Raw genomic sequence first — 25,863 nt, 5'->3', positions numbered from 1 at the left:
AGAGGCAAAGGATTCACAGATATAATTGGTAAAGAGACATAGCATTACCACAGGTTTTCTTGTAAAACACTCCTGAAACAGCTATTGCTGTTAATGATTTTTCTAAACAAGAGCAGTATTTTTGTATTTTTGTATTTTTGTTGTTTATTAAAAAGTTCTTATTTAACTTTGAGTGAGCTAGAACTTCTATTTAGGATAAACCGCTCAGGTCACTAAGCCACACTATCCCTTCTTAGCCTACAGTCTGACAGACTGAGTTTAAACTTCACACTGACACTCAGTCATTTTCTTTCAAGTCTCAGATAAATTGAAGGAGATTTGGATGAGACCCCTGCTCATAAGGACAGCAGGGCAAAAAGCCTCCTCTCCATGAGCAGCCTAAGCAAAGTCCCTATTCAGGGCCCTGATAAATTACTCTATTTGTTTCGAACACGCATAATCCAGTGAAAGGAAATGCTTTTTTATCTTGGACACCAAGCCTTCTTTGAAGCTTGCCCAGACTAGATTTTGTGTCCCAGTGGAAGAGCCAGAAAGCACCAGCCAGCACGCAGGGCTGGGATGGGAGCTTGGCACAGCTGGTGGGCAGGGTGTGGGAACCATGGCTCTGAACAGCCTTCCTGCTTCCTGAGCCTGGAATCATGGCAACTTTCAGAGGGAGGGGGAAAAAAAGTAAAATCTCAAGCCACTCATTTGGGTTTAAATATGGATTTAGGAGCTCAAATTTCTGGCTTTTTTCTTTTACAAAATTATCCTTTCAGCTAGAAACCATGTCTGTGCACTGCTTGCAACATCTTTCAAGTTCATTTAGAAAAAAGAAAAGGGGAGGAAAAATCAAAATACTGAAGCACTTGAAATGCAGAGTTATTTGAGATGGTGACACACTACACAGCTCCCTGCTAGTCAAGTGCTGCAGCCATGTGCTAACAATGACTCACAGCACAGTCATTACACAGTTTATTTAATTTATGTGTTTTCCCCATCCAGGCCAGGATGTCAAAAACAGGGAGAAAAGGGGGAATAGAAAAGGTGAGGAGGAGGACAGGGAGAAAGGAGGGATAAAAAAAGTGAGGAGGACAAGGTGCAAAGGAGGATAGAAAAGGTGAGGAGGATGGGGAGAAAAGGAGGATAGAAAAGGTGAGGAGGAGGGCCATCATGGCCAGGATGTCAAAAGCAGGAAGGAAGGGAGGATGGAAAAAGTGGGGAGGACAGGGAGGAAAGGAGGATAGAAAAGGTGAGGAGGAGGACAGGGAGAAAAGGAGGGATAGAAAAGGTGGGGAGCAGGGCTGCTGGTGGGGCTCACCTGGAGACTCCTGCGTGCGCTTGCGCTCCAGCAGGGAGGGGTCAGGACATGGCTCCAGCGGACACCAGCTCCCACGGTTTATCTGCAAAACACATCACAGCACATCAGAGAAAGGCCACTCTCACCAGCACCCCTGTTAGTTTCTTCTCCAATATCCCTCTGCATCAACCAGCAGATTCAGAGTTACGGCTTAATTTTTTCCCAATAATAAAAGTGTCAAAAGTAACATACGATTTTATTTCGGCATTGCTAAACAAACCATTAGAATATGCCAAAACCCTTTATTTCTCCATGGAAAGTTTGATTTGAAGGTGGCTCCTGCTCAAGGAAGGAGATCAGAGGGAGGATGAGTCAGTGTTTAAGCTACTAGTAGAGGACTGGATAACCTTGGCCTCAAGTCCCACCTCCACTTGTAGCGGGACTGCAGGGATATACTCTTCTGATTTAAGCCTCAGTTCACTACCAACAGAATAGAAATTCCTTACCACCCATACTGCTGTACAGATAATTAGCTCAGAGATAGCACAGTGCTCTGGTGATGTGGAATAGAGGGCTTGGGAAGTGCCCAAGTCATGGTGAGAACAGGAAGCACTTTGGGCCTGCATTAACTGAAATGACAACGATAGAAATGCCCATTTTAACACTAAGACACATCACATGGTTTATTTCAACATCAGCCCTTATCACCTCACCCCGTCCTTCACCTTTTCCATGACTCCCAGTCTTTCAGCAAGGATGACTGATCTGTTCTCAGCCTCCTCCTCCCTCTGCCTGTGCTTTCATCTTCCTCACTCGGGTTGTGCTGTCCAACATTTTGACTCAGAAGTCTACTGGACTATCCACAATCCTTGGCTCATCCAACATTCACTTCCCATCACTTTTGTCTGCAGCTGGCACACCCTGCAAGCCCCTTTACTCTCTCTGACATTTCTTTGAGCCAAATGCCTTTCCTTACTGTCAACTGCATGCAAATCTCACCTGTCCCAAACCACAAAACCCAGAAGTTACTTCCCCTCCTGACCTGTCTCAACACACAGGATCTCACATGTTAAGTTGCAGCTAAAAGAAAGCTACTGAAATGGATGACTTAGCCTGATTTTTTATGTCAAGTACTTCTCCTACCTTCTCTCTGGCTTTCCTTTTATCTCCTGAAATAATTTCCTTTCCTACCTTTCAAATAGCAAAGTTTTACTATTTACTTTTAGCCTCTGACCTACATTCAACTCTCCTCCATGATCCTGCTTTATTTTTGCAGCCCCTTGCTGAATTCCCATCCCCTCAACGTTCTCCTTCCTCCTATGCTATGAAACGTACTGCTTTTGCCATCTTATTATTTATTTTCTAAAATAAATTAAAACCAAGCCTCTCCTACCCTTGACCTGACGTGCTGCTTTGACTAATGACCCACGTCCTTGTTTCCTCTCTCACTGAGATCATGGAATGTGTTGCTGCAGCCCTTGGCTGGCTCCTCCCTGCTCTGGCTGCATCCCCTGCCTGTCACCCGAGGGGCTCCTGCCAGCACCTCCTGCTCTCCACACCACACAGGCAACCCTGCACTCCCCCAGACCTGGCAGCTCCTTGCTACAGCACATTTTTCTTCCTCAGGTTTTGTCCTCCTCCATACTTGTGCGATGACAAAATGGGGTTGGGAGGGCCTGTGACAGGTCAGCTAGTCCCTGCCTGCTGCTGCGCCAAGTTAGGCTCAATTACCATCTCAGAGGTCCTAATCCAACTCTGTGCCCTTAAAATCCTCCAGTGGAGAGGATGCCATGACCTTCCCCAGTCAGCAGCTCCTGCTGACAGAGACAGGGAAGGAACAGAGTTCTTCTGAGAGGGGGAAAAAAGAGCAGGAGTTTCCCAGGAGAGGTGAAGATGTTGAGCTCTACCAGAGTCAGGTCTTGGGGTGACCTCAGTGCATGTCCCACCTGGATGTCCCTCTCACCTCCATGGAATTTCGCAGGCTATTTTTCCCAGGGATGATGTACACTTTACAGCTCTTACTCCCTGACTGTATTATACAGATATTCACTCAAGACCCCATCACACCCCTTTATGTTCACACATCTAAGATCCCAGTGTTCCCCGCACCTCTGCTCCACTGTGTGTCCATTTTCTCCCTTTTACATACAATGCATCCATATTAAATGAGAGGCAGTTAGGAAAAGAGAAGCAATCTTCAATCTGAAAAAGGATTTGTAAGCAAAACTTCAGAAAAATGTGTTTTTTGCTTTCCAAAGTAACACAAGGATGTTGCATTTTAACTGTTGCATGTACAGTTGGTCATGTTCTGATTCTTTCAACAGAAGACACTCCCTGTTCTCAGAGAGGCTGTGTGGCATCTAATCTTAGCATCTAAACTTAACCACAGAATTTCTTTTTTTTTTTAGTCTTAAAAGAGCTGCAAAGTCAATAAATACCACTTGATGACTGTAAAGTCAATAAATACCATGCTGTTATTCTTTTCTCTCCAGACAAAGCAGAATAAATTTGCACCACACTTTCTTATATTTTATTAAAGGCAAATATAGAGGTTGAGGTTGAACACACATAGAAGGACAAATGCAAATGTGCTCAAGCCCACACAAAAAAAGGAATGACCCGTTTCAGATACAAAATCAAATTCTGTCTCCTTCTGAGTGACTTGAACCTCCTTCCTTCCTCCTTAAGAAGAGTCTGACCCTTCTTAATTTTAAACAAATCACCATCAAAATCAAAGGAACTGCTCCTGATTTATACTGGTATCCACAACTGGAAAGGAATAATTAAACATCCCATTCAATAATTAGCAGTAAGAAAGCAAAATAGGAAGAGGTTCAAGTTGTCTGTTGAATAAGCCATATTAGGTTGAATTAACATTATATATTTTCCTTTAATAGAACCAATTGAGTCATTCAATGAAAATGCATTATAGACATTGGCATTTTTTCAAAAAAGATTTGAGCATTTTTCCAATTTCCCAGCCAGTTCTCTCCTCAGCCCTGTGGCTTTGCCAAGTATTGAAAACGTCTGCTTTTCTCTATTAAAAGAAGTAATGAGAGAGTAACACTGAGGTTTAAGATGCTGCTTCAGATATACTTGATTATGTACCAAATAAAACATTAGAAATTAAATATTTATCTCAGTAGCCCTAATTCAGGAAAAATAATAATCACCATCAAAACAAAAACAAAGGAAACCACTACTATATACAAGTATTCCCTGGGCCAAAAACGAGCCCAGACAGGCTTTGAGGGAGGTTTACTGCGTGCTCTCAGGGAACTGGGTGGTCCATAGATCCTCAAAACACAAACCCACTATCCAAAGCCCAACACTGAGTACTGGGATCCCTCCTCAACACCTGAATTCTGCTTGCATTTACTCAGGACTACTGACTACAGGTACAGACACTGAGAGCTGGAGAGGAAATTGTCTTTATAAAAGCACCTGAGCATCAGGAGCTGGGGAATGTACCAGTATGGAGAAATGTGAAATGAGGCTGTCTTGGGATTGTGCAGACACGTGTGCATTGCATGTGAGAAAATTCCTCCCTTTTCCCCCCCATTTTCTAGTTTTGCTGAGAGAAGCCCAAGGACAGGACCACAGGCTGGTGGCCACAGAAGATGATAAAAGCCCCACACTTGCTTGCTTGCCCACACTGATTATAGCTCATCGATTCCAGGCATCCCAAGTCTTTGCAGCGGGAGCAGAGGGTGCAGTGCTGTTTCAGTGGCAGAGGGAATATGAAACAACCTCTGGGAACAGAGTTTCAATACACAGCCCTTGAAGAAATGCCAGGAGAAAACCAGCTATTTTTCCATACAGAAGCCTGAATGTGTTTATCTGCAGCTCAGACACAGAATGAATCGTGGAAGCACATCCCCAGGCACCAAAAACTGAATCCTGCAGGATTTTCTGTTTGCTGGTGAAACTCCAGCAGGCTAAATGTTCAAAGATGCCTTTAGGACACCAGCTGGAGCTGCGAGCAGCAGATAGTTCCATTGCTCCTTCTGGGCACACACAGGTATTTCCTGACTCTTCCTGCAGACCCTGAACTTGAAACTTGATGTGATTTAATGCATAAGAAAAGGACAGCACTGGACACTGTGAGACACCCTGGGCTGAGGCATCCTCTGTCCCACAGGAACTGTAAGTGGCACCAAACTCCACTCCCAGGCTCTTCCTTCCTCTCCCCTTGGACAAGGAATTATCTAATCCATGCAGTGTGGTGCCTGCCCATAAAACCAGGCTCAGGACCTCCTTCTCAAAGACACTCCAACAATATCCAGGGCAGAGCTGGGTGCTGGAGGTCAGGCATCACAAGGGCCAGGGACTACCTGGCTCCTATCTCCAGCATGGAAAAGTCCTTTCTCTCTCCCTCTGGTTTTACTTTAACTCTTCTTGCCTTCCATTTCACAATAAAGAGAACACACTGACCTTCCAGGAAATCTTTTGCTATTGCAAAAGTTTGCACTTGTCAACCTCACTGGTCGTGATATAAATCAACATCTCCAGAGCACAAGAAACCAGATGACTTTAACTTTCATTTCCTAGCAGATCCCTGGAGATTCATCTTCTCTCCACATTATTTTAACTCTGTCCTAAATGTGCAAGTTTCCATTTTTCTCCTTTTATTTTCCCCAGCTTCCAGACTATGATCTACCTCGCAGCTAAAACCAGATACTACTGCACATAGGAAAATATTTAGGAGAGTAATTGTAGCTTGCTTAGTGTATCATTAAATAATTGTGCACCACACTGAGTAATATCCATTTTAAATATCTATTGCAGAATAGAAGTAGTAGAAAAAAGCAATATTTCAAATTCAATTATAATTAATTTGTTTCATAAGCAGAAATTATACAATGCTTTTTTAAAAGTTCTATGCATATCGTAATTATTTTCTAGGAATTTCCTGTTTCTGAAAATTTCATATAGGATTAAAGAAATTTGTACACATAACTGGAGTTCAATGTTTATACTGAGCAACTTTTAACTTTACAGTTCCATTTACAATGAAATTATCCAGTTGCCTGCAATTCCTGCACTAGAAACTAAAGCAAGAGTTGATTTACCCCCTTCACAAGAACCACCTTTCAAGATCCTCCAAAACCGTTTGAAAAGGAGCTTGAAGGATGGGGCATCTGGGGAAGGAATTTCCACTGTTTTCCTTCAACATCTGTTGCTGCAGAAAGACTCCATGCACACAAAACTCACATCAAGAGCAGCAATCACTGCTTTGGCAATCATCTTGCCAGACAATATTAAGAGCAGACATATCAATTTGCTTGCAAGTTCCACATCTATTTTTTATTTAAATTATTATGGTAATCTCCCTGTGTATCTCTTAGCTTTGTGGGATGATATTAACAGGTAGATGCAGAACCCAAAGACATTCTCAAATGTATGCCAAAATGGACAACTCTTGCATTTCTGCAATTATTTCTATGGAGATTTTTTCTTCTAGCACTGTGAATATGCTACACTGAGTCTTTTATCTTTACAGAGCTGGTGACACCATATCAGGACATTTTTTCAAGGAGGTCCAAACTGACCTTTTGCATAGTAACAAGCCAGCAGTGCAACAGAAAACGATATTAAAGGATTTCACCAAAAAAGGCTCCTACAAGCACAGAACATGTACATGAGTGAATAAATTAGCTCTTTATGGTGCAAGAGCAACACCAAATTCCTAGAGTGCATTTATCCCCAGCAATGTCCCAGCAGGGAAAAGGAACGTGTGCCCCAAGTACATTTTCCAGCCCTTGGCACTGCAATGTCCTCCACCAGCAAAACTAAAAGTCAACAGACTTCAATTAAGCTTCAAAAATAACAGCATTTTCTTTCCCCAAAAAAATCCATCTCTTAGCTAATATGGGAGAAAAATTCCCACAAACATGTATGTGTCTAATGTGAAAACATATAATTTCATTTAAGCTGCCCTTTCAATTGTAATTCTACATGAGACACCAACAGAAAAACTCAAAAAATTCTCTACAGCATTCTAAAGACACTTCTGTCCTTCCATGCTCCAATGACCCGAACAGCATGGATAGATATTGGATTAAAGTTTAGTCATTTTAGGGCCACAAAGTTTGAAGAACACCACATACCCATCAGCTGGGCATATCCATCCCCAGAACAACTCCAAAGAAGAAATGAACTTGCTTATGTGATAATAAAGAAGAAAAACTTCAACATAAAATGTAAGGAAGCCTAGTTCCAGCTAATTCAGGGACTTCTCCACAGACTACTTTTAGCTTAGGATGTTGAAAATGGCAATTTGCCTTAGGCAGGTAGGGATCAATCAGAGCATTTTCCCTGGTGCTGGAGTAAAGCTACCAGAGCAGCCAGGAAGCAGAAAAACCAATTAATAGTGCTGTCCTTTTAACTTCAAAATACCTTGATTAATTATTAATGCTGGTTTTAATTCCATTAATAATGTTCTGATCTTCAGCTGGAAGCTAAATGGGATTGGTTCATCTGAAAAGCAGAAAATCAAGCAGAAAAATCAAACCTCATTGTCCCAGCTGTGAAAAAATTTACTCCTGATGCCTACCCTTAACAACTTCAGCATTCACATACAGAGGTGAAATGCAGATATAGGCAAAAAATGTTAGAAAATATTCCCAGCTGTGATTATTCAGTCTCCCATTCCCAAAGCAAGCCCAGTTCTTACTTTGCAACTTTGCAAAGCACTGCCTGTTCATTGCTATTGAATGCCTGTCTGACTTCACATAGATCTATCTGCAAGGTGCCAGCCAGTGTGGTTTTTGTATCCTGTCCCTGTAGTTTTATTTGTGGTAGCAGGCACAACATAGAAATGAGACAGGGCTGCCAAGGCACACATGGGCACACCGAGACTTCCCATTTTGGGCTTGCAATAACATAGCACAGACTGCTTTACCCTGCACGTAGCTGCTCAGAGCTCAGCTCTGCTCAGACTAGCAGACATCCCACACACCCCACAACTTCTCCCTCATGTGCTACAATGCAAACCCAGCAGGAACAATGACGGCAAATTTTTATGTCAGTTCTGCGTCATCCAGGCTTTTGTGCATTCAGTAAGTTCAGGATCCAAGGTCATCGAGTTTGCATTGCTGCAGCAGCCAGGAAAGGACATAAAATCATGGAATCATAGAATGGTTTGGGTTGGAAGGCACCTTGAAGGTGATGCAAATCCAACATCTTTTCCTGGTTGCTCAAATCACCATCCAGCCTGGTCTTGAACTCCTCCAGGGATGGGGCATCCCACAGCTTCTCTGGACAAGCTGTGCCAGGCTCTCACATCTCTCACAGTAAGGAAATTCTTCCCAGGATGAAGTCCTACCTCCAGCAGGGACTGGGACACTGCTGGTAACCTGCTGCCTCTTGCTTCTTCATGTGTGGAGAAGAGGAGGAAACTATGCTTAAGCCAAAAATAATTGTGTGCATCAAGCCTCAAAATTGCTGAGGTTCATTTTTTTCATAACTTCACAAGCCACTGTTTCAGGCTCAATCTAAACATGGAAAATTTGAGTCTCAAGACAGTGGCCTTTCAGATGACAAAATTATGGGTAGGAACCAAAAGTTCTTTTGCAATTCTTTCTAAGAATGGATGCAATTAATGCAAATATAATCTCATCTATAAACATTAAGCATCCAAAAATCTTTCTTCACCACTTGTTCCCATTGTCCTTTTTCAGCAGCTGGTTTTCTTTCCTGTGTCATGACTGAGTCACCATCCCTGGAGGTATTTAAAAGATGCACAGACGTGGCACTGAGGGACATGGTTTAAAGGTGGACTTGACAGTGCTGGGTTAATGGCTGGCCTTGATGATCTTAAAGGTCCTTAAAACCTAAACAATTCTATGATTACTGAGTTCCCTACCTTAAAATGAAGCAAAGAACGAACATATTCATCTATTACTCACGAAATGAAAGTTTGTCTGAGTCGACCTGCAGCCAAATTGAAAGCTTTTTGGTGCTTTGCAGGTATCTTGTTAATATTTCATCAGCTCAAACACTCTTGATGGATCCAATTTGGGTTTGTTTTTTTCTGTCGACATGTACTTGCTTTTCAATATTTAAGAAACCCTGTCCTCTGAACTCCCCAAAATACAATGGCCTAGATAAGGTACAGTTTTATTTCAGTATTTTAATGAAAACCAAACCCAACAGAAACCCCACCCCCAGCTCCCTCATTAAGGGCCTGATCCAACTCCCATTAACGTCAAGAGATGATCTGCCACTGACGCACTCAAGCGCTGGCTTGGATCCCTAGGTCATCAAAATTCAATTTCATCTACCAGTTATGTTATAGAAACCAGAGAAAATATGAAGGACGACTGAAAATCGAGCTAGAGTTGACTGTAGCTGTAGCTGTCACCAGCACCCTCCTATTTTAAACATCTGCAGGCTGTACAGCCCATGTTGGGAGCAGCAATGCGTGCACACACGCACACATATATGGACACTGAGTCATTTGCAGGAACAGACAGTATAACCCACAGTTCTGAAACTCAATTAGGAAAATACCAGTTGGAACTAATAAGAGCCACATTTTGTTACAAAATCTAAGCTTTGCTGAATAAAAACTAATTTAAGGAACTGATGACATCAGAAACACTGAAGCTGGATAATTCTAGTGAACTGTATTTTAACCCAGGCATTCAGATACTCTTCATAAAGAAAAAGATTGTGCTTTTTATTGGCAACCAAAATTATCAGAGGAACCAGGTCTCCTCCCAGGAATTATTAAGAATTGTACACACACACTATTTCTGTGGAAGAAATAGTGTGTGTGAACAATGCAACAACATTTTTAATTACTCATACTGTGTCTATAGACTGAGTATCATGGGATTCAATCCTCAACCAGCATTAGTAACTTCAGAGGTCTAAAATACTCTAAAAAACTGAGCTGGGAGAGAAAACAACTTACAGCTATCTGTGCCACCAAAACCACTGGGTACACTGAATTAAAGGAAAGCACTTTCATTCATAACAAAGCAAGGTAACAAGAGCTAGGTCTCTTTTAGTGCAGATAAAGTAGAACAAGAATTAATTGAAAATAAATTTGTTATATCTTCTTGTATTGACTTGGAAACAAGAGCATGAACCAAAAACCATAAAAAAGGAAGCCATATGATCATGCAGAATCCCACTACTTCAGCTAAGAAGAGAAAAGACAAAAAGGGAGAGGGAAAGGAAATGATCTTCCAGCAATTAAGATCTCTGAATTGGGCTGTGTTTTGCAGTCCCTCTGGCTTCTCTCTTATTTCCATCCACTCTGCCAGGAAAACTGCTGAAGCTCCACAAAGCTGTTACAGAGACAGGACATTCCCAGACTGCCATTGTGCCATTTGGTGGAGCACTTGCTAATTTTAGATTAGAGGAGGAACACACTGGGACAATTAGCCAAGAGCCACTCCTGATTCTTGCTCCAACCCATCCTCAGACAAAATCACACCCAAACAACAAGACTGACAGCAACCCTTCTAACACAAACAAAAAACAGAGGCAAAGGAGGATCCATCCACTATGCCTTTTTTTGGCAGAATGCATTTTTTGGAGAACATGTGCCTTTCAATCTCAAAAAGCAAGCATTGGAAATGGAAAGCCTTTTCCCCTCACACAAAAGTCCAGCTGGGATTTCAAACCAGGGACTGTTTAAGGGCAGAGGGCAGGAAAGACGGCCAGGGAGCTCTCCCAAAGAGTGCACACCACAAGAGATTATTTAGTTGCAGAGATAATGATATGATAATAATATGATACGGTTTGATAAAACTCAAAACCACCTCCATGCTGAAGAGCAAGAGCTCTTCCACCTGTCCCTCCCACTGCATCATCCTGAGGGACATGAGCACAGCAAGGAACAGACTGATCCCCTGGAGAGAGGGAAGGGAACCCATAAATAAATATATACAAACATCATACCTTCAACAATACAACATCTACAGTCCTGTCCACCTTGGAGATGTCGCACAGGCTGTATCGCCTCTTGTGGCGTTCGTACATTTTGTCCAAAGAGCTGGGAGCAGAGGAGCAGAGCCCACCATGAACCCTGGGCTCACCACAGCCCCAGACCTCTCACATCCGTGCTCAGAGGAGTCCCTGTGTCTCAGCACACCAGTCTGCCCGAGCTTCTTAACAGGAAAACGAAAATCCCAGCGCTGCGCCCGGCTGATAAAGTCTTCTCGGAACAGATTTGCTTATACAGGCAATGCAGGAACTTATAGCAAACAAAAGATATTTGAAGACAGCTTTATACATATAGGATTATTTTTTTTTGCGACTGCTAAGAATGGTATCAGCCTTCCTGTTACAGTAATAATAACAAAAAAAAAATGTTTTCCAGACAACTTTGATATCCAAAAAGCACCAGAATGAAAATCCTGCCCGAAAAGAGAACAAAAGCCAGATGTGTGAAGCAGGAATACTGACACTCCAAGTGGAAATGCAGAAGGTAGGCTCAGCCACGATGGGTCTAATTCAGGAAGAAAACAAAAACAAACCAAAAAAACCAATCTCGGTATCCAACGCAAATAGTGTCACCAAAGCGTTTTGTTTTTCACGCCCTCATGCACTGAAAGAAACAACAACAAAAAAGTACTTTCCTCCTCCCGAGTCAGTTCACTGTTCACCGGGCGAGACGGCTTGGGTTTGAGTTAAGTTTAAATTTCTAATGACAGCACTGGGCAAAAGGAAAGAAAATAATGAAATAAAGCCACTCCCTCCTGATTTGGGCTGGGACGTCACTGCTTGCCTTTTTAGTCCTGCACCAGTGTTCTCCCGGCTTTCAAATTTACTTTGCAGTTGTGGGAGCATGATTCACTGAGAGGAAAAAAAAAAAAAAAAAAAGAGGAGGGAGCGGGGGAAGAAAAAGAAAAAGCAGCAGCTTTTCTTTGCCAGCCTCTTCCACCTCTGGCTGCAGGCACTTGGTGTGCTTGCTCGGTCCAAAACGAGACTGAGAGCAAAGGGACGTGTTTTTCAGGAGGTAAAAAGACTCTTCCCACTCCCCCAGGCCAGGTGAATGAAAGACAGTTTCAAGGTTAATGCTTTCCTAAACCAGGAACGGAAACTTATGATTTAATCAGCGCGCATGGAAAAAAAAAAAAAAGGAAATCAGCCATTTACTTTTTCTTAGTTTGTTTGCAACACAGAGCAAAGACCTCAGCAACTAGTTGTCCAGAAAATATAATCTTCCCTCATCTATTCTAGCCTGAAAGACAGAGCCTTTTTTCTTGGGGGGAGGAAAAATGAAAAACCAACCCAAAGTTTTTTGTCTTTCTAATGCTGGGGCCAGCGAGAGTCTCTCTGCTCTCAATAGCTCATTCACATCAGCTGGGCCCTGCATGCTCACTGCCACATGGTTTCCTGTTTTCAAACTGCCCCCTTGCAGCCCCCTCCGCTTTCCACCCCACCCTGACCTCTCCAGGGATGAAATCTTTCCATACTTCCCTGGCTTTAGACATTCTCTCATTCACCGATTCAAAAGGGAATGGGGGCGGTTCAAAACGCAAGGAAAAAAAAAGAGAGAAGAAAAGGGGAAGCAGAGTTTTCAGACTGGGAGTTTGTAGCGACCAGAACTTGCTGCTTTGCTGAAAATGCAGAATTTTTAATCCCAAGCTACAAAGCAGAAAATAGAATTGCAAACAGCATTTATCAACCCGAGGTTTGACTGCTGATCTGCAACAGCAGCGCCGGCAGACTGGCCCACCTCCTGCTGCTGGGATTTGCTCCACTCCTGGAGCTTAGTTAGAGGGTTGTAGGTCTTTTCATCCAGTCCTGTAGGGTGGTCCCAGCTCCCTGCTTGTATAAAGAGATTTGTGGCCACCAGCTCAAACTCCTGCAAAGGTGACTCAAACCCTACAGCCTACTGGAACGGATAAAACACAAGTTCTCGGCATCTGAATGCAAGATGAATCTTCCAAAGGAGATCTAAACCCATCTGCTGCATGCAAGGCCTCCAGCTTCTCTCTTCCCACTGCTACCCAGTCTTCTGACTGCCCAAAGCCACTGCACCACAGCCTGTGAGTAACACAGGAACTGACTCCCTTCCGTGCCTGTTCGGTAAAAGACCAAAACCCAGGAGTTTACAGAACCACCACACTGCTGAGAGCTCCTGGATGTGCCACCCTGATCTGTACAGGCAGACTAGACAAAAGCTACCCTACAGATTTAGCAGACTCAGCAACCAAGCAAAGGGCTTCCTCTCCTGAAACTGGATGACACAAAGGCTGGCCTTGGGCCTTGCACCTGAGCGTATCCTCAGGTGCTGGAGCAGGCTGGGACTCGCAGCAGGCCAGATCTCCCAGTGAGGGACACAGCTACACTCTTACCTGGTCAGTGCCAGGCTCTCCCCACACTTTCCTCATGCTCCAGGCTCTCCCTCACATCCCAAAGCTCCATCTCCACCACACCACCAGCTGAACTGAGGAGGATTCCTGCATGAGACTGTCTTACAGCTGCAGTCCCTGGCTCAAGATCTCAACCAATGACTCCGTTCTCTCCAACAACGAGCAGAGCTTCTGCTTTCAGTATTAGGACACACACAATGTGGTCGTACTTTGGGGACTTTCTGGAGCCACCAGTTTTCTCCACAAGTAATGAGTCCCAGCAGTCATGTGCCCATCGAGACAAGGAATCAGAAATGGCTGTGACAGCATTCCAGCATTTCAAACACTACCATAAAAGGCAGGGATTTCCTCAAATCTAAATTTACAAGACAGGAACCCATTAACAAAGTATGTGAATTTAGTTCAGGTGCAGGAATTTGCAAAGTCAGAATGTCTTAATGATGTTCTAATGTTTCATTATGGAGTACCTTTATATTTAAACTGATATAGCAGAGAGATTTAATCAATTTAATTACAGCTGCTGGTATGCCCAGCCAAGATTTATCCTAACAACAACTGCATAGCTCTGCTCAGACACTCCATTTAAAGCATTTCACCTTTGATCCACAGAGTTCCTCTGGCAACCAGAAAGATAATGATGTACAGAAAGAGATGTACAGCTGCAGGGCTCAAGGAATGCCCACCATGCAGAGGAAGTGAGAATCACTAACTGTGACAGTGCATCTTCCACAGAGATGCAAGATGGGTCCAACTTGCAGCTGCAACAACACCCAGGCTCACATTACCTCACCCTTCTTGCAGGTAAGGGGAAATGAGAAACATCTCCAGTCAAAGCAGATGGGAGACATGCTGGGAAATGTGCAGCTTTCATGGCAGGAGGCCAATTTTCTTGAGCTATGCATAAGCATTTTGGGACGGCCAAAAGCCACAAGTAAACCAGAGGGGGCTTTCATGGGGCAGCAAGGAACAGAAATCCCATGTGGAAGGTGCAGACAGGTGGAGTGAAGCAGCCAGGGAACCTACCAGACTCACACCAAGCTGGGTGACTCTGAGCACAGGATGTATCCCAGGACTTGGTGCATGTCCTGTGAATCAAGATGATGACCTGCCTTACTCCTTAATTGTGTCTAGATCTAGTTAAGGTGGTCAGTTGATCTCTTGACTCCCCCACACCTTCAGCCACAGAGGGAAAGAATCAATACACACCAAGAAAAAAAGTAACCCCTTCTCTCCCTTCTATTTTTTAATTTAAGCTTCAAAATCCCTGATTTGTTCCAAGAGTTTTTTCTGAAGTTATGTTCCTGACTCACAGCAAAGATCAGGGGACCAGTGACGACTACAGACACCCAAAGTGCATCTCATCCTCATCTCCAGACTTTGCTGTTGAAGGAAGGAGGGAGGAGGGGGAATATAATATAAACAAGTAGAAGATAATATGCCAGACACACTCTCCCTTGGGAGACCATCACCCTGTTCCCACATTAGGTGGGGCTTTTGCTGCATTGTTTCAGGCTAGAAATCTTGCCTTGCACACAGCCTGCAATCCACACAGGCACTGTCAGGCAGACACAGAACACAACTCAGCCGGGACAGAGCAGAACAAAAGCTTTCAGTCTCTTTTGTCCAGCTATTTAGGCAGTCCTTGAATGCCATACAAGTGTTTAGACAGTATATAGCATTTATGCTCTGAAACACCATGAAACAGGAGATCAGAAAATAAAGATTAAATTAAAAAAAACAAAAACCTAACAAGAAAATAATTCTCTTTTTTTGGCAAGTTGCTCAAAATGGAGAGGAGACGCGAGCAGCAGCCCCGGCCATCGGCTGCTGATGCGACAGTTCTGGGATCCTTATTGAAAACATCTGGAAGCTCTGAGCCACTATGTGCAGCCAGGAGTTTGAAACTATCCAATCATTTCATATCCAAACCCAAGTCCAGCGCTGCGGATTTCAAGGGAAGGAAAAGAGGGGGAAGAAAAAAAAAAGAACAACCGCACTTGATCACGCCATATGATCTGTAACTCATCCAGATAAAACTCCTCCTCCTCCTCCGCCTGCTAACAGACCTCTTAATGACAAGGAAATCATGGTTATCCTGAAACAGACTGAACTATTGTTATCTGTTTCAAATTACTTTTGCCATATCGTTATGAAACACTGCAATGATGCAATCTGCAGAAATACTCAGGCGCATTAACTTTTTAAACCGTGACTCTGATAGGAACTAATGGAGCAGCAGATGAAAGGAAAAAATTCTCCCTTTTTTAAACAAGGCAAAACCCACTTTTGGGCACTAAAATGAGGTGACAATAAATTCATCAGGCAGTAAGAGAGAAGAATTACAATTTCAATTGCTCTTTTCTTTAAAGAAAGTAGCTTTCTGGGAAGGCTTTTTAAAATTTTACATTTCTGGCTCTTGCAAGGATAGACAAAACAAATCGCTTTTTTCCTAAAACTAAATAAGGCAAAGGAAATCTGTACTCTAATGCTGCAAAGCCTGTAAGAGGAGCACGTCCAATCTGGAAAGGAGAGCACATCCATCCTGTCTGCTGGGAGGGAGGCAGCGCCCACGTGAGACCAGACCACGATGGACACTCAAATGTGGATTCTGAAGCAGACCAGGCTGCTGTTGACCCCAGCAAGCACTCACACCACAAACCTTGGTCAAGAGCCCTGGATTTCTCATGGCATTTCTCATGTTTGCAGGAGCACTGCAGCACTGACAGGAGTTTTGTGGCTGAGCCAGTCCAGCTGTGCCTGTTCGTCTGCATCCCTGTGGGGTGGTGGCACTTCTGTCCTGAGCTGCATCCCTCTGGCCATGGCACGATCCAGCAGCATCCCACCAAGCTATAAGTGGCTCCAAAAGGCTGGCTGTGATTTTGAATTCCCCCTCCTGGAAAGAAAAGGAGTCACAGAGGGGGACACAGACAGTCCCCCACCACCTGTGGCAAATCCATGCTACTCCAAGGGGGAAGGTCAGTGATGCAGCAAGAAACCTTCACAATCTTGGTTCTAAAACACCTCCATATTCATCGGTTTGATTTATTCCTTGGGGAAAATCATCCATAGTACCAACACAAGTTTTATTCTCCAGCCTAGGACTCTCCCAAAACTTCCCTATTTAAATCATATATTCACACCAAGGTCTGGAGAGAGGCATTTCCTCGTGGAGCAATGCTTTGGGACAACACGACTGGGCTGAATTTAACATCAAACAATCCACTGTCCAGCTGCAGCCTGTGTTTGAGCTCAGACAGAACCAGACAGAAACAGCTAAAGAGCCATGAGGGAATGAAGAGGGCTTGGAAAGCTGTCAGACACGGATACACGGAGCACGTGTTTTCAGAAAATACAAAAACACCTTGAGAGACCTTCAGCCACTTCCTGACCCTTCCCTTTTTCTAATATTTTTTAGACTCAGTGTGCATTTTTCAGGAATTTCTATTGTCCAAATAACCTTCAGAAAAATGCTGAAGCTTTGGTCAGCCACAGAGCATGCCTGAACATCCTTCCAGAGGAAGTCAACTGCCCATCTCACAGCTCCCAAATGGCTACAGGAGAAACACAACCCACTCAAGAGATTAGCAACCCCTCAGCTGACTCTACATCACTTTGCAAGATCTGCTTCTTCCTCTACCAAAAATAACTGCAGTTGGGATGTCTAGCTGGCTGGAGTGCTGTGGGATCTTGGAGCAGCCCACAGATATTTATTTAGTGTGTTATAGGAGTTGAGAGAAATACTCCTGCTGTCAAGCACTGGACATGTTGCTTTGCTCTGTGAGTTTCAACATCCTGAAAGTAGGGAAGGGAAAACATGAGTGGAAAAAGCAGGAACAGTCCCAAAAGAGGCTGTCAAGGAGCACCTGAGCTATGAACTGCAGTAACAAATCAGCTGTGCATCCCCTGTGTCCTCCTGTCAGCTGGTCCTGTGCTCAGGCACTTCCCACCAGGCCACGGGTTCTAATGACTTACAGATTGGGTCAAACACCAAAAAAATGGGGACTTTGTAAAGAATAACATAATTTGTAACCAAATCAAGTGGATAGAAGATAATGATTTGATTTCACAGCTGGCTCAGCCCAGCCTGGAACTGCTGCTGAAGAAATGACGCTCATTTCTCTGATCTCATCCGACACTAAAGTTGGTCACAACAGATTTGTTTATGTTTTCCTTTATGGTTTTCAGTTGCTGTCAATAAACATGTAAATTTTACATGCACACAATGAGTGGTAATCCTTGCTAATTACTGTGATTCTCCTATAAAGGAAGGATTACAATTTTGGGGATCTGGAAAGATAACAACATAAATAAAAGTATTTAAAATAGCAAATTGCATTTATAGGAGTTTTTAAACCACTTTAAACATGACACAAGTCACTTGAAATTGGTTTGCACAGACCATCCCTCAAATACCTGGAGGCCTGCTCAAGTCCAATCAAGCAATGTCTAAGGATTTGTCCTACGGAGGAGTTAAGGAAGAGATCATTGCATTTGTCTCAAATGCAAGAAAAGGGGATGTTTCATTATCTATAAAGCTTAAAAATGCAAAAATCAAAGGACTTCTTCATTTTTATATAATCCATAATAAAAAAGCATATTCTGACATGATTGGGATAGCTACAGGATATAAGAAGGTACTCATTTATACAACTAAAAATACATGTTCTGTTCCCCCATAACAACCCATTCTAGAAAGACTGAATCTCAACAGTTCAAGATATGAGGTTAAAAACCAGTTCACGTTTTTGTGCAGGAAAACAGAGCACCTCACATTTCCAGAGGGCAGGAAACATCCCTGTGCTCTGAAATGATCCCCACTGCTGTGGGCAGGGCACAGGAGCAGGCAGACATGGCCTGAGCCACTCCAGGATGCCTCAGCATAACACGAGATCAGTGCCATGAAATGCCTGCTGGATGGCTCTAGCTGATGAATTATGTCTTTAGCTAAAAACAGAGACAGGGTAGCAGATTATGTAGATGAATTGGCGGATAAAGCGCAACAAAAATGACGTATGGCATGAGTGAGTGAAATTAATGGACAATATAAAACTGACACATCTTGAACTGAGGAAATTATTCAACTTTTACCATTCTTTCATGCCTACAGTTTAAGGCACTGTAATCTAACTGAAAAACAGAGTCGGGTCATTCAAATGAATAAATCATGCCAGAAAATGATTCAGTTTCCCTTCTTTTATTTTTTTCCTTTTTAACTGAAGTCCCTAAGACTCAGCCCTTCGGAAGCCCACACGACCCAGTGTATTGTCCTGGCCAGGCACTGTGTCAAAAGGGAAAAAGTTATCTTTTCTTTCATCTTGTAATTGAAAATTTGGGAGGGGAAGCACTGAGAAAGCAGAGCACTGTACAAAGGCACCCATCATATTCCCAGGTCAGCTCTTTGCTTGGCTGCTAATGAAGGCAGTGGGTTGAGGACACTGTGGCATTTGTTTTGCCCTTCCAATTTCTCTGTTTGTTTTGTGGGAAGGAGGATCTCAGCCCCCAAGGGTAGCTGAGATGCTCTGAGTGCAGCCAAGCCCCTCTCCCAGCAATAACAGCCACTCCAGATCACCCTCCCACCTACACCCGCATTCAACCAATATTTTTGTGCCCTCTCTCCATGCATTTGGAAACCTGAAATGAAATCCAATGCAAACTTTGAGAGGAGGCATTTGGAATCCAGCTACTGCCTGGGAGGTCTGCTTTAGGACCACATGAGTATTCCTCTGCTCACTGTTTTATCCGTTTCCCTGGTAGTCCTCTGTAAAGAATATTAAACAAACATGTCTTTACAGCTCAAGAGCCCAGGAGAGAATGTTGCCCCTGTGGAAAAAACCCTGGTTTTATCCATTTTCCCCCCACTTTCATCCCTCTGGACTAAGGATGTATATACAAGGGTAAGGATTCATTGGATCCACAAATCCATCATTAAGGACAGCTACATCAATCCATGCTGAGTATATTCTCCCCTATAGCCTGATTTTAGAAAGTATTTTTAAAGGAATTTCATGGCATAAAACATGTATAATTACAGCCAGATATGTGGAAGCATCACCATTAGTAAGGAATTTTCTCAATAGTTGATGCTGCTCCAGAAAAAGAACAAAATATTTATTCTAAGGTTATAAACTAACATATCCTACACCTCTACCAGCTTTTCAAAGATCCCTCTACAGTAACATTTGTAGTTGCAAGGTTAAATCCTAACTGGAATAATGGTTGCCATGCCCTGCTCCTGTGCCTCTCCACTCAGTTAAAGCTAAGGAATGTCCCTGCAAACATGGGGAATGTCAGCCAATACAGGTGCTTTAGGAAAGTTTGAGTTGCTGACTTTTTGTGCTCCCCTCTCTCATTCCCCACCTGCCAGAGATGATGCATTCCCATATTTTTAACAGCTTTTTTCAATAGATAAATACATATAAGACAATGGATGATGATAAATGGCACCAAAAATGTCAAAAAGCAGCATTTATTATATTCTGCAATTTCCCTGAGTTATCCTTCTGATTTGGACTGTCCCAGGAGCTGCAAGTTGCTGTGCTACAGATAAGGAAAATGGAGCATCTGAGATTTCTTGCCAGTGACTACAAGGAAAGAGTTGGTTTTGTTTTCTTAGGAAGAAAGAGGAAAATGTTCTGAAGCTTTCTCTTCAGGCTAAAATCCAAAACATTTACAAGACTCAAGAGCACAAAAGCTTGCAGATAACCAGCAGAACTGATGCCAGTTGCATCAAAGCAAACAACTAACAGCAACTGGGAGGAATGCAGATTATGCAGCATCCCTCTCTATTGGAAAAAAAAAATCTGTTATACAACAGTTAAATAATTTAACTACTCCAAGTTATTATTCCTCAGTTAGTCTTTTTTGGCTATCATGCAGCACTAGTCTCTTCTGTTTCTCAAGCTTGCCTTTAGGAGAAAAAAAAAAGACAACTTCAAAACATGCAAAAATTAATGAAACCCATATGTGGGATACTGTCATTATTCCATGTTTATAAGAGGATCAGGTTTTGTTAAATGGGCTTACTTAATGCAGACGCATAAGCAAAAATACCCAGCAAAAGATCTGAAAGCTATTGAAAGCAAAATATTTTCACAATTTAAACTACAAGCCACTATATATTTTGGTGTAACTTTGTTTATGGCTTCTCTGACAGCTTATAAAGTTCTCCTAACCAGAGAAACATCTCCTAGATAAGATTTTACCTTTTTGATTTTCACCCTCATACTGTATTTAAGCTGGGCCAACCTAAAAATCAATGGCTTATGGAAACATCTGTTGATACAGGCACACAATTTTGACTTTTTTCAACAGCTGTTGTCATTTTATGTTCTTTTTTGGCTAGGCCAGTTGGTAAGACTGGAAGAAAATAAAAGTTGGGCTCCATTTCTGACTTTGGTCTCTCTTTAGTGGCTGCAGTCAGCACCTCATTTCCTCCCCTGCACTGGGAGTTTGGGGGAAAAAGGATGAATGTCCCCAAAGTGTGGTCTTGCCCACCAGACTCAGACAAGAAATAAAGGAAATTAATTTCTTAATTTCTCACTAAATACTGCCTTAAAATACCCCTTCTGTTGCTGCTTTCTGCCCCTACAAGGGACTAAGCACCCTCCACTGCCCATCTTCCTGGCTCCCATCTCCACCTCCAACAAGAATCCACAATAAACCCCAGGCTTGTCTTGCCTCCCCTCCTGCTCTTTCACTGCTGGGATCCAGACATCTGCCAACATCCTTTGTAAAAGATAACACGCAATATATTTTAAGAGTCAAGCTGCCACAAGATATTTGGTGCTTCAGACAGTGCTCCTTCCCAGACAGAGAACACGTACTGCTCACAGGAAGGCTTGCATAAAAACAGAATGTACTTTTCTTGTGAATCTAATGACTGCCTAACAAAAAAAACCCAAAACAACAAATTCAACCAAAATATGCTATTTTCAACGTTTAATTCAGTTGCTAGTTGAAACAAGATGTTTCTATCTAAATTCTGTTTTCTTGAAGGAGAAGAAAACAACTTACAAAGCTTTTAAAGTGCTCCAGTCTTTTTCAGTGTACGTTCAAACTGTCAAGAGCCAAAAAAAGCCAATACCCCACGCACAGATTTTTTCTTTCCCCTTGCTCTTTTTAACAGAGAGGACTTGTTTAAATCTTACCTTCAAGCTTCTTATTTCCCTGCCATGCACTTCTAGAGTCTCTGTCAGCTGTGCCAAGGCTTGCCCAAAAGGACAGTCATAAAAAAACCCCAGTTTAAACAGAAACTGCTTATCTAGAGGAGGGAGAGCCCCAGGTTCGCAAGCAGAGGAGATATTTCAGCATTAAAGAATTCTCGGAGCTACTCCAAGACACAAATTTCTGTTGTCTGCTGCACTGCAAGGATTTTAAGCCCAGAAAGAAGCTATTTATTTAGTCTATATACATAGATTTATAACAAAGGCAGAGGATCCATCTACAGTCTTCTGGGTGCTTTCTGCATCGCTTATAGCATACGAAGTAAAACTCAGCTTCCTCAAAGACAGAAAAGAAGAAATAAACAAGGCTTGACAAGAAAAATCAAACACTGTCCCCCAAATATACAGCTATGAACTAAAAAAGCTTTTTCAGCTGCCTCTCAATTTCTCCTTAAAGCACATTAAAACAGAGAATTTGCAAAATGCCCTAAAACCCATTTCTGCCTGTGCTGCAGGAAGGAATTTCTATCATCCCTTCCCTTTGTAAGACCCCAGTCTTTACAGTCATGCCTCTCTTGGTTTATCTCCAGGTAGGAATATCTGGACATGATGTAAGCAACCATCATTCTCTTTAAAAGGCTCAAAAAGGCACATTACTGCTCTGTTTTAACCCTAGAATGCAGGCATTTGAAGCTACAAGTCATCTGGGCAAGCAGGTCAGTAAGTGTTTCCTCACCTTGTTATGGCCAGTGAGTTAAAAAAAGAAATAATAGTGGAACAAATTACCAAGGAATCCTTCTGTAATCTCAGTAGATTTTAACAGCCCATCCCTCTCCATGCTTTTGGTAAGAATCAGTACAGTATTTTGGAAAGGCAGAAGAGATTTCATACTCCTAAACACAAGATGATCTCAGATTGAAACCAACATTTCAGAGAACTGCACCTCCAGTCTTTGAAAATGTGTATTTTGGAAATATTCCTCCTAACAGCTTTCAGGCATTTAGTATATCCAGCTGTGTTAAGAAACCAAGCAAAAGTTCAGTGTCAAGTAGTTCAGGATTATGATCTTTTTTTTTTTTTGATTAATGGAGGTAAGCACAGTCTCAGACACAAGACAAACAAGTCACTTGATGCTAAGCAGACTCAGTACCAGAGCTCAGACTAATGAGCAAGCAGGGGTGAGGCTTCATGTTCCTGCCTCTTATCTCAGCAGCTGGAAGGACACACATGAGGAGGGAGAGCGCAGCCAGAGACAGGCAGAGCCAGCCCCCAGGTACCTGCAAACTCAGTATTGGTGCTCCAGTGGGGAAGATGGAAATGCTCCAGGAGAGGGAGGCACATGGTATTGGAAAAGATGCAGTAAGAATATGCCCCCAAATAACTAAGTGCAAAAATAAGGAGAAACTACTATTAAGTGGCTGTAATGGGATCAGTGCAAAGTCTTTAGGGAGAAGTACTATCTAACCAGGCTGAGGAAACCATAAGCCACCCATCAGACCTTCTGCAGATCTGAAAGGAGAGCAGCATAACTCAGGTTAAACACAGAATAGCAACAATTCCTCTGTTTCAAACTACACAAACAGAACAGAAAGCAAACAAGGTAATCCAGAAATATTTGCTCTGTTTTTTGGATTAGTCTCCTGGGCACAGCTACCGCCTTCATTTTCACCAAGTACATCACTGGCACTAAGATGATAAACAGAGCAAGTAAGAAGGGAGGGAGCAGTTAAGTTCACCACTGCTCAAGAGAAAATCAGAAAGTTTGCTACATCAAGTACATATTTATTTAGGCATAAATTTAATGTATAAATGAAGCAGAAAGAGAAGTGGAAGAAGAACTTTATTATCTGCATGACACCAAGTGCAAAAGAAAGCCTAGTTTAGAATTTGCTCCCATCTGCTAATTCCTATATAGCTGATGAATTACAAAATATTTTATGTTCTTGTTACAGCCTTCTTGCTGGGGTTATTTCAAAGCAGAAGTCCAAAACACAGACCACAGCAGTGAAAAACCAAAGCAGCAGTGGAAAGGAGGAGCAGCATGGAGAAAAAACTTTTATGCTTTGTGTCTATCTGCTCTGGGGTCCCAATAAAAAAAGTCACTCTTGTCCATGCTTTGTACATGTCATTTGGAGACATTGCCTCTTCTTTAGCATAATTTATGACTAAAGTCTTCTACCAAAATTCAGAAGTTTCCTATTCTTGAAAGTTTTAATTAATTATGACAGCAAGGACAGCTATGACGGCCCACAGCCAAACACAACACACCAAGGTGCTGCTCTGACCCTGGGGATTTTAATTCTGACCTGCAGCTGCCCCAGCTCAGCCAAACCCATTCCCTCCCAAACTTTTATTTTGGATATCACATTCTTGGACACCAAATCACACAGTCCTTCTGGGTGGACTATGATATTTGAATCATCCACTGCAACATTAACCATCTATTCTTGTTTCACAGCCCCAGGCTTAAAAACCTCCTCACCACCACCAGTCTGTCCCTGTCAAGCCAGAGACCCATCAGTCGGCTCAGTGCAAGGATGCTGCATGAAGAGGCAAACATTAAGTTATCACCCAAGCTTTTATCTCATCTTATGTTTAAACAGCAGTTTGAGCCCAGAAACATTCTGCAACACAGCTGAGTCACCCTGGGCCATACCAGGATGTGTGTGTGACACCAGGCAGAAACAGACACTGAGCAGAAACAGCTGAGGTGCCGCAGGAAAAACAACAGGTTTCCACCTTTGCATGAAAATAATATAATAAGGGAAGGTAAACAACCTAAAATAGGTGGGAAAAGGCTGAGAACAGTAACAAAAAGGGAAATCTGTGAAAGGACCATGAGGTGACAGGCACTTTGATTCCATGTTTCTACGGAAAAAGTTTGACAGTACTTCTTATCTTCTTACACTCGTCATTCTTTTCATCCTTTGCTGGAAGGTAAAGTCAGAAATGTCATGCCTGCATATTGCTAGAGCCTGCTTCATCAGTGCCCAAGAGCTCCTGTTCATCTCTCCTGTCTGTCCCATGACTACTCACAAAAACCCAGAAGAAATGTATGGGAAAATAATTAAAAATCTATTTATTGCATTTATAAGGTTTTCCTGTAAAATGGTGTAAATTCCAATAAACGGCAAAAAAACATAATCTATAGAAAAGTATGAACAGAGGCCTGTCTATACTGTAGGGGGCCAACTCTGGCTTGCAAAATATCAGAATGGAACTAGACAAGTTCCTTCAGAAGGATAAAAACCCAGTGATCTGATACAGCAAAGTATCCATTTGTCAAAATAATGCAGCCTCCATCAAAAGTCTACATTTGGTCTCCCACGTTATCATCTTAGTTTTCTCTATATTTAGACCAGGAACTCAACGTGCAGTAATCACATCTACTGTACAACAGTTACACCACAAAGCTTTTAAGATATTTCAAACACAAATAAAAGAACACAGAGAATAAAGGAGATTGGATCTTTCAGAAACAGCACAATATTTTCCTTCATAAGGTACAATATTCAACGCCAGCATTCCTTTGCTAGACTAACAGTCTTAAACATCCATTATTTTATGGATAGTATGGATCCATAGTTTTATGACTGCATAGAAAATGAATGTATCAAACCACTGGAAGAGAGCTCCAAACCCAGGATTTTCTATCCTGGACTATTTTAAGTTCTGAACCAGGACATAAAATCTGTTAGGTCTGTATTTTACAAACCTGTAAAATAACAAGAGTCCTAATCCTAAAAAGGATCTGAAAGCTACTTTAATACACTGATGCAAAATAATTTATCAGTGAACCCCTTTGTCTGAAGCAAGCCGTAAGTGAGCATTGCAGAACTGTAGTTATTAAACAGTTGTCTTCAATCTAAACCATCTCAAAACTGCAGCCAGAATAAACAAACAATTCTGCTTTTGAAGCAACAGCTGCCAGATGAAACTGCAGGTAGATCTTGATGCCTTCAACCATAAGTGTGAAGAAACAGAGGGATAAACTTCACTGCAACTGGGAGGACGGCAGAGCCAGATGTTTCGTTAGAGAAAATGAAGAGATGATGAAAAACGAGAGTATCAGGCAGCAATCTTT

At 42.4% G+C, this 25,863-nt stretch overlaps 1 protein-coding gene across 18 annotated transcripts in view; it reads right to left on the bottom strand.

The window, feature by feature from the left end:
• Positions 1-25,863, bottom strand: part of AKAP13 (A-kinase anchoring protein 13) — a 208,791-nt gene that overhangs the window by 61,506 nt on the left and 121,422 nt on the right. For 13 of the 18 annotated variants that reach the window (XM_026791324.2, XM_026791323.2, XM_074549214.1 and 10 more), the window contains one exon: positions 1,301-1,382. In XM_026791324.2, coding sequence (XP_026647125.2) covers positions 1,301-1,382 — 82 coding nt within the window. Of the gene's footprint in view, positions 1-1,300; positions 1,383-11,194; positions 12,053-13,599; positions 14,029-16,276; positions 18,125-25,863 lie in introns of those variants that run through there. The other 5 variants (XM_014264605.3, XM_026791331.2, XM_074549217.1 and 2 more) reach the window with 4 other exon arrangements.

The sequence above is a fragment of the Zonotrichia albicollis genome, chromosome 11 (assembly GCF_047830755.1).
Source record: "Zonotrichia albicollis isolate bZonAlb1 chromosome 11, bZonAlb1.hap1, whole genome shotgun sequence".
NCBI classification, from domain to species: domain Eukaryota; kingdom Metazoa; phylum Chordata; class Aves; order Passeriformes; family Passerellidae; genus Zonotrichia; species Zonotrichia albicollis.
This window is presented reverse-complemented; position numbering and strand designations above follow the sequence as displayed.